General features: G+C 37.8%; 1 protein-coding gene across 1 annotated transcript; it reads right to left on the bottom strand.

Annotated features, from left to right (window-relative positions):
• Positions 1-3,081: 3,081 nt before the first annotated feature.
• On the bottom strand, positions 3,082-8,678 carry rwdd3 (RWD domain containing 3). Its single transcript, XM_080501834.1, has 5 exons — positions 8,487-8,678; positions 6,948-7,180; positions 6,511-6,735; positions 3,635-3,753; positions 3,082-3,538 (listed from the first exon to the last, which is right to left on the bottom strand). The coding sequence occupies exons 1-5, from the start codon at positions 8,569-8,571 to the stop codon at positions 3,424-3,426; spliced, it is 777 nt and encodes a 258-aa protein (XP_080357960.1). The 5' UTR covers positions 8,572-8,678; the 3' UTR covers positions 3,082-3,423.
• Positions 8,679-9,532: the final 854 nt, after the last annotated feature.

The raw sequence follows: 9,532 nt of genomic DNA, 5'->3' as shown, positions 1-9,532 counted from the left end.
TCTGCACTCCCATTATCACCGGCATTAAATTAATTAAATAACATTATAGAAAAAATGAGAAGGAATAAAATGTGGACCGAGATGTGAACAATACATAACCATAATATTGCAATTAAGCATCAATATTGTACTTCAAAAACGTTGTATTCACAGTTTATTGCCCCAAATCCATATTTTCCTCGATTTTTATCAATTTGAATATTGGATCATATGGGCCGCATTCAGAATATGTTGTGTCTGTGCCAGTTGGACTGGCTCCTCCCATACATGCTCATCTTGGGAAGAGAAGGAAGCACTTCCTCTTGTGGTGCCATGTGCCAGTGCAGAGCTGCCTAATTGTGGGAGGAGTCTAAGACAGGGCCTACCTTGATTAGGCTTGGATAAACCCCCAATGACACTATATTGGGTGTGATTTCTGATTTGCTCATTGGAGCAACACACTTTTAAAAAATTGAAACAAGCCAGGTAGAGAGAGAGGACAGAATATCTTCGTCATCGTCATTCTAGGTATGGGGACTATATTACTGTGAGAAAACCATCACAAATTAAATTTTGCATAATATAACCCCTTTAAAGCTCGGTTTTTGAAACCGTTGACATAATGTCTTTACATAAGACACTAACTTTCTCAACTTGATGGTTGAAAATATTTTGATTTATCAAACTGTACCTGGACTTTTTTTTTTTTAACATCCCTATATGCTCTTTGTATAACACTCTGACTTTTAGGCCCAGACTCTTTGCACCAAATAAGGACTCTTTGAAGTGGACCATATTCTCATATCATTGAGCCCAAAGGCAGCATTATTTATACCATTTACATTACTACAAGCCAAATCTCACCTTGAACACTAATGATGGGTGTTTCTGTAATGTAAAATGGTAAACTCTGGATATTTTACCTATGTGAGTAAAATATGCTTATTGGGCTTTGTTTTGTCACTGAATTACTCACATGCATGCATGTATACAGCATGAGGTCTTTGAAAGGTGTCTTTGATTGCCATAATGGAAAGGGTTTCACATATGAGGTATGCGTCCCCTGTTCCCTCCAAAAATTGGATTAAACCATTTAAATTGGATTTCCTTTACTTGTTGCAAACACATAAATGTAAAATGATCAGTTTCTGGTCAGATGGCTCCTCTTCTGTATTCGAAGGAAGCAGTGCGTACGACATCATACCTTATCATGGATGGATGAAATACAGAACTGTCCAACCATCAGTCCTACATGGTGTGAAATGTTTTAGAAGATAATTGCACTTTTTCTTCCTATCAGAGTCCGATGTGGAAAGCCCAGTAGGACCAGGGATGTGTCGTCCTCTGTGTGTGGATCTGTGCTCATGACGATCCTGCCATCATGAAGCTGATGGTTCTGTCTTCTCGCAGACGTCCTGTGAGGGTCAACAGCTCTGTTCGGGGCGAGTCTGGTGAGTTTATTTTTGTACATGTGGGAAAGCCGGAGGTTGGCCTCCCTGCTTTGTGCAAATGAAGTGGTGAAATATGGATGTAACATGAATCCAGGTTCATCCCACAAGAAAACATGACTTGTTTTGGTAGGGAAAGATAACCTTTAATTTCAGGAAAAGCTTTCTGGAGGTCTTGTTTATAAGTGACAATAGTTTGCTAAAAAAAATATACTTGACTGATCAAAAAGATTCAGTGTAATAAATTAAAGACAAGGAGCAGAGTTAAATGTAAAATGATATTTAGCTGGTCTTGCACTTGTGTGTTGAAGTGTTAGTTTGTAAATATTTTCTTCTGTTAACAAATTACACACAATATAGGCTGGGTAAAGTCAAAAGTAAAAAGCAAATCCAAGTGGGAATTGCCACATTACTCTGGAAATTTGCAAATGAGACTCAAAAATACCTAAAAAAAATGTTTTATACATTTGCAATTTGTCAATCACCCGATATAATACATTCATTTAATATTATGGGCCACTTTTACACTTCAAATATGTTATTTGCATTTTTATATGAGCAATTTCAGACATTCACTATTGCATGTCTTTTTTCTCATTTCAAGTTGAGTCTGTGAAGAATGAAGTTGAAATTATAAAGAATTCTCAGGAGTGTCATGTAACTGCTGCCTGACAAATGTCATCAAATCTCAAAAGAGCATCGTACCAATGGTGCATGGATTTTGTGCAACATGCATGTCAATTACAGGCAAATTCAAGCAGGCGGTTCAACCGACAGTCCTACAACATTGGTGCAAAATTGCATGAAAAGAGCTTCCAGTTCTTATATTTTATTTCAGTTTTGTGCCTGCAGCTACTTGCTGCAGTGCAGTGGTATGTTCAGGAAACCTCAACCACTCCACGGTTAGAGCTGCAGTGCCATGGGCAGGCTGGTTGGATTTGGTACCAAACAAGGTAAAAGAACTCGGCACCGTGATTATTTCATATGCTAATATGTCTACATGACATCTGTTTCTATGTGTATATGTAAATATGTGCCTCCATCTTTTGTCACAAATACATATGGCTTAATTTGTGTGGATGTTTCAATGGATACATGTCTAAATTATACGTGTAAACGGAGTTTTTAACTAACACCGTTCAAAAAGCCCAGAACAAATCCTTTGCATGCTGAACATATCCTTTAAATAATCTGATCTGTTTTCAAGTCAGCCACGAGGTGGAGCCAATGTCAAGACTTTCTCTTTTAAATCCTTCGATAAAAAATGATCCTGTGCCTAAAACCACCAGGTGAACCAGAATGACAATCAAAACAATATGTATTATGTGTTTGAATGTTTCAAAAACAACAACAAAGGTTTAGCTGCTGTAGCTGGGAGAGTAAAATTAATAAAATTATATTTGGAATAAAGGAAATAGTGCATACCAGGAGAATTAAAGTCTATCTTAACCTGATAGTTGATCAGCAAGGTCACTTGCAGCATTTTAATCATCGTTTGTTGAAGGACTATGCTCCTAATCCCTCAGGAAGCAGTATAAGATGCCTTCAGTGAGGAATCAGAGACACAAAATCTGCTTTGCTCCTAAAGTTATTGGAACACTTGAGCAGGTTATGTCTTACCATTTTGGTGTGTTGTTGAAAACTAACCATTTTAAATGGTAGTCTTATATGTTAGGGTCCTGGTTGTTAATATACGAGTACATTAGATATTTCTATGGATTTTTAATGCTTCTTTCACAACTTGTGATTGATTTCTGGAAGCTGAAAACCAATTCCCCTGAGGGGACATTAAAGCTCTTATAACTTATATAACAGAAAGAATGGTTTCTGTACCCATTGTATAAGGAAAAAGTGGAAGCGATTCAAACAAGAACAGTATCGAAACGCTGGTTTTCTGTACATCAGGTCCTTTGCATTTATGAATTGATGCTACCACAGAGGCATTGTTGTGTTGACAATCAGAGGAACTATGGAGTTTGCTTGCACTCTTCTTGGGTCAGTGTTTCAGTGAAGGGAATATGCGCCGGTAAAGATCAGCCATGTGGAGATTTTCGAATGCTGCAGCCAGCTCTGTGACTGAGTCGTAGTTCTTCACTATAAAACCCTGAAGGCTGAAAGAAAGGGGACGGGGACATGAGAGCTGCTTCAATAACACTGTGTGATCAGAATATAAGGTCTGATCTCAGTCACCTGTCTGTGATCCATACCTGTGGAGACTCGAGGAAGAAGAAGGCGTTTCGATAAGGACCTTCATCATCCTCTCCTTGCATTTCTTCCCTGAAGAATCCACGTCGACCTTCACCGTCTTCATCCGGTGGCAAAACTCCTGGAGACAGATGACCAGTCAGGCCTCCTCACTACGGTCACTTATCGGAAAGAAACTCACAACCTTAACTCGCACGTCAATCAAGAGCTGAAACTTGAGAGTTTGTTTCTTGCGCTCCATCAAAAACGTTTCAGAATTCTAAGCAACTTATATAGTTTTCAGGTATAGAATATGTAAGTCGCTTCTGTGAGTTCAGTGTGAGTGGATGGAAGTGACACTCAGAAGTGGTTGAATCTGTTGTCTGTGCATATCACCGCAGCTGGAAAGACTATTACTGGACCTAAACCACTGTGATGGTGCATTTGTTGGATTAGAGAGGTTTGGCCATTTGTTACGAGCTGCTCAGTGAACAAGTAAGAAATACAAGGTTGCAGCACCTCCATTAAGCACCAGGACAATGGTGAAGTTATCGCCATTATTAAAAATATCTTTATAATGTATATTGACTCAGCATATTGAGTCAAAATGTACAGCGTACCTCCAGTATGGCATGTCACTCACTCAATCATTATTTGTAATACAGATTGTCACAACCAATCATTAAATATTTTTGTCCATTTATAATGTAATAAGTCATATGATTGAAGTAATATGAATAAAATGTTAAAATCTTACAACTTCAGTCAATAATGTGATAATACATAAATAAAACAGCATTTTGTTTGAGAATTAAATGCCTTTTATGAGCAAATTTTGTGCAGTTTGCTTTGTGAAAAATAAATGTGGTGGATGAGACAGTCACCATACTCATTCATTGAGGTTATCAACTATGACTACACAGCACTCTCTCAAGTATGGTAGTAAAAAATTATTTAGTATTTCATTACTTTTTTGGCAAGTTACTACTTTTAAAATGGATAAAATTTCCTTTCCACAGTCGCAAACAAACCTGCTTGCTCATGTGGATATGTTGGGCCTTTCTATTTTCTCTATAAAAGCACATTGGAATGACTGTACTGTATTTAAAAATGTCTTTTTTTTAATAAAAAATAATAAAAAATAAATAAAATAAAATGGACAAAATGATTACATTAGTGGCCATTAAAGCGTTATTATTGGTTTTGACGCACTTTTAAACTAGTTAAGTGTGATTCAAATGTAAATGTGACACAAACACCAAAAGAATAAAAACAAGACTCCACCAGCACACCGGCCAATAACACCTAGAAAGAAGTTGTCCACAGTGAAACTCACAGATTTAACTCCGAACTCTGCACACTAATTAATACAATTTAGTTGAATTCCCGATGTATAGTAGGTTCAAACGAAAAGGACTTGTTGTCAATGGCTGATCTGCAGGTCAACGTGTGGCCTGCGGCCCCCTGGGGGGGACCCACGTTTACTGCAGGTTGGCCTCTTAGGTAATAAGTAAATAAAAAGTTTTACATTTTCAATCTTGTAGATTAGTTTCTAATTCCTCAAAATTACATACAGATAAATAATATTTACAGATATTTCTATCAAAAGGTGATCAAAACTGGTTACAAATAGTGATTCAATTCTACAACATTCTTTCTTTATCTGATCTGCGAGTATTCCACCAGTTATTTCTTTCATTTGGTTTCCCGCTGTGAAGTTGTCACCGCTGACCTTCAATCACACTGTGCATGTGAGCGAGAGACAGACTTCATAGTTCACATTCCAGTGTTGGTTTTGATCACACTGGGGACATTAAGGACTGTGAGACTTTACAATTTTCACTCGACCTCAAACTCGCTGCTGTGGGCCGTAAATGACATTTTTTAACAAGTACTGGTTAGAGCTTTCTACTTGAATGGATAATTGCACTGAAATGTATTCGGTCTGTATTATTCCATCACAATAAATGCAGAAATTGTTTACAAAAACAACTAGTTATACATTTTTCATTTTAATATTTAGATATTTTTCAATATTAGATATTTATTGATGTTTATCATTCATATTAGAAAGTTGGCAATCCCCCTTCTGCTTTTAATCAAGAAACACACCTTTTGCTGTAATACAGTTAAGATAAACAAATCAATGAGGAAATAAAAAAAATGGTATGCAGTCCAATGTACTATTCTAATTAAACTATAAAAACAAACAAAGAAATAGAGACTTTGACTTTCGAGTACAATGATCGAATTTATAGGAAAATGAAAAATGAATTCAAAAACACTGCCGAAACAAAATGTTGAAAATGTGCAAAACTACTGAGCAAAATAAATAGATGATTTAAGTACTAAGCATGATATTTAAAAACTGTCAGAACTTGCTGATTTCATGTTTTAAGATGTTAATATCACTGGCTGGACGTTTGAAGCAGGAATTGCACATTTAAGTAAGTAAATGTGAGAAAGTAAAAGATCTGGAAACCTTCCAAGTTCGTAAACTAAAAGCATTTCTACCAGGTGTAAAGTCCTATTGTGGTTTATAAAGGAATGAAAGAACTTTTTATTGTTGCAAAAATTCAAGGTGCAAATCTCTCGTTCTGACCTTTGAACTCATGCGGCTAAATTCTGAAATTATTAATTGGTGAATTGTGTTCTTTGTAGACCAGAGTGGAAAGATTACAGCAGGCATGCATGAGTCTCTGTGTTGCATTGTGAAACAATGGCTGGAAATGCTCAAGCAATTTCAAATCATGTCAAAACTTCTTCCTTCTTGGCTTAGGTTCAGTGCTGCTATCAAAGTGCCTTATGCCGCTCTCAACCTTTGAACCAACGATCAGCACCTCTGTTTTGCCTTTGTTCGCTCCATAAAGGCAGCGTTGACCGTGTTGGTGGCATTTACCTTGATGTTGTGCTTGGCTCCCTGCAGGATCACCAGTATACTTTGTCCCAGTAATAACGTCCCGGCCAGTTGCAGCTGCTGACTCCAGCGCTCCAGCAATCCGACGTAACGGTTCCGAGATTGCATGTGATCCAGCAGCAGCACAGTTGTCCACTCATCCTCCTTTTCTCTTGGTTTCACGGCCTCCTCTCCTCCTCTGCGGGCGTCTGTCAGCTCAACACACTCCTGCAGTACACAACACACACACAGCGCATTCGTTAAGATGGTTTCATAAACCAATGAATTACTAGACTTTTAAAATCTCTGTAATGACTGAAATACCAAATGCTATTTTACAAGGAAAAACTAAATGCATAATAAACCGCTCTGACACAAAACTGAGCAGTTGGGGCTGATAGATGAATAGTAGTGAGGACTGAAGTTTACCCCAGGTGTACCTGGAAGAACTCCACCAGCTGGTGTATCATTGGCTCTGCAGGTAACTCTGACGCTCGTTCCTGCAGCTTCTGCCTGACGCTCTGACACTGAGTCCGGGAGAGAGCGGTGGAGGACACAGAGATGTCGGGGGGGTGAGACGGGTAGCCTGGGTGCACGTGGAAAAGTAGACTCGCGTCGAACGCGTCCTCTCCTCCACCGGTGCAGTTGATTTGGACAATGAGACCATCCTGACCTACAAGCACAATGAACAGATAGAAAAGACTTTCTTAATCATTACTTTTTTTTTTTTTTTACTGAAATGAGTCACTTAGCACAGAAACAAATACAAGGTCTGTTTAAGTGAAGGCGCGAGGTAATAAATACCAGCCAAACACTGAATATACAGAATATCAATGACTTGTGCTACAGTGAAACAACTGATTATAAAAGGCTGGGATTAAAGTGTTGGGCATGGGGTCTTAGTTTAAAAGTGTGAGTAAAACAAAATCTAAAGGGTGAGCAGTATTGCATCTACAGCACAGGATTGTGAGAGACAGTTTTCCCAATTATCCTATCAGCAGGTTGAGCGTTGACCTCGGCCATGACGGCAGCAGATCAGATGCTCACCGAGGTGGAAATCAGATGAGAACGGCCTCCATAATAGCTGTGTAGGAGTAAAGTATTATTGTCGAAGGCAGGATGGACATTTTCATCAGCTGCAAAAGGAACTTTGTCATCATGAATGATGAGTGTTTTGTATTGTGAAATGTGACAGCAGTGTCAGAAACAGCAGAGTGATGCAGCAGTATCCCAGAGCACACATTGTTACCACTCCTTTAAGACTTCACTAATGACATGTTACCTTTCACTTAAAAGTATTGCACCAGGCTCATTTCAAATTCAATCAACATTCATTCCTCTTTTCTTTTTTGCATAGAAGGGCACTTTTTAACCCACATAACATTCAACAATGGTTAATTGACGGTAGAAAACACGTTCATATAAACCGGTTTAAACTGAACTGAATTTCCATTCTCAAGCATATATTTGTGAAATAAAACCTACCAGCCAATAATATATATTACTTGAAGTTTTCAGTGGGATCACAAATCTCAAGTCTGACCGTCTGCTCAGTGGATTCATTCTATTGTTTATCAGCCTTTACAACTAAGTGTTGTATTTCATTTAATCAAAAAGGAAAAACTGGATTAAATCAAGTATACATGCCGCCAAAACCTGCTCTTGGGTGTAAAATAGAGGATTCAGTACATGTTGGGTGCTGTTAGGTTTGGTTTGATTGACTCTTTACTGAACTTGTGTGTGAAAATTGTATTCATTGAATGCAGTTACTTTCATGTCACATCAATGCTCAGAACAGCTGCCAACGAAGTAGAAATACATGAACATCGTAAGTTCAGACTGAAATAAAAATGAAGGGCTTGAAATCATTAAGATGCATGACTCAGTCTTGTTTGATAGCACGAGATTTTTGTTATTGAATGAATTCCATATTTTGAGGAATGAGCATCCTTCCTCTCTGGTGTTTATTGTGAACTCACCAGATTGCTGCAGCAGTACAAACTCTCCTTCTCCGCAGTAAATAGACGATAAAACAGAAACTTCCTCCAAAGCAGCCTCGGACATTATCTTTGAGGCAGCATCACGCAGCTTCAGCTGTTTATATCCCTGAAACAATAACAGACATGCCACCAAACACTCAGCTACTCTTCCAAATCTTGCCAAATTCCATGTTGACACATGTGTCCGTTCGTCTCTACTGTCCGGGTAGTTTCACACGTACATCATCTTAGTTCCGCCTCGCAGGAAAGCCCCTTGACAGTTGTCACAACGTGCTTTCACACTTTACTTCTTCTGTATTTTAATTTTATATTTGCACTTATAAATGTGCAATCTGAAAAGCTATTGATATGTGGGTATTGTTTAATCAATAATAACTATTATACTGTTTACCAACTGAGCAATCTCCAGGTTCCTATCCAGCTTTGTAATGTTTTAAGGACATACCTTGATTTTAAAAAGGTAAAAATAATAATGGATAATAAAACTGATTTTTTTTTTTTTTTTAAAGGGGGCATATCCAACGACTCACACATAGAACCAAAGCCGTGCATGAACAGTTGAAAGTAGGATGAAAGGATTAAAGGCCTTAGTAGTAAACCAAGGTACTTTTTGTTAGTTTGATTTGTTTACAATATCTACACAATTAGAAAAACAAAAAAAGACAATTTTTGTTTGTCGGATTGTGTGGATTTGACCAACAAATCAACGTAACAAAAAGTAATTTGGTCAGAGTGCAGCAAGTTATATTTATAGATGTGAAACAACCATGAACGGCAACATTTCGTAAATATAGTTATCATGTAACATTTTAATTATCATATTTTAAACACTACGCGTGTTAATTATTTGATGGCATCAAAACATTTACAAGTTAATGATTACATCACATTTCTTTAAGGAGTGGTTTCAGCTCTTGTATCATCCATCGAAGATACCAACCACCACACCATGTGCAGTCAAAATATTTACCTTCATATGAAGTGCAGAAGTAAACTCTCTATGGCTGTTTGTGACTTGCTGAGGG

Source organism: Blennius ocellaris, assembly GCF_963422515.1.
Source record: "Blennius ocellaris genome assembly, chromosome: 1".
Lineage (NCBI taxonomy): Eukaryota > Metazoa > Chordata > Actinopteri > Blenniiformes > Blenniidae > Blennius > Blennius ocellaris.
The sequence above is the reverse complement of the archived record's forward strand: the minus strand, read 5'-3'. Positions and strand labels throughout refer to the sequence as shown.

Excerpts from the sequence above, each read along its gene's own strand:
- rwdd3 (XM_080501834.1), bottom strand. The coding sequence starts at position 8,571 with ATGTCCGAGGCTGCTTTGGAGGAAGTTTCTGTTTTATCGTCTATTTAC. Across the intron at positions 6,736-6,947 it reads AGCTGGTGGAGTTCTTCCAG|GAGTGTGTTGAGCTGACAGA; the intron begins GTACACCTGGGG and ends TGTGTACTGCAG. Across the intron at positions 3,539-3,634 it reads TCTTCCTCGAGTCTCCACAG|CCTTCAGGGTTTTATAGTGA; the intron begins GTATGGATCACA and ends CCTTTCTTTCAG.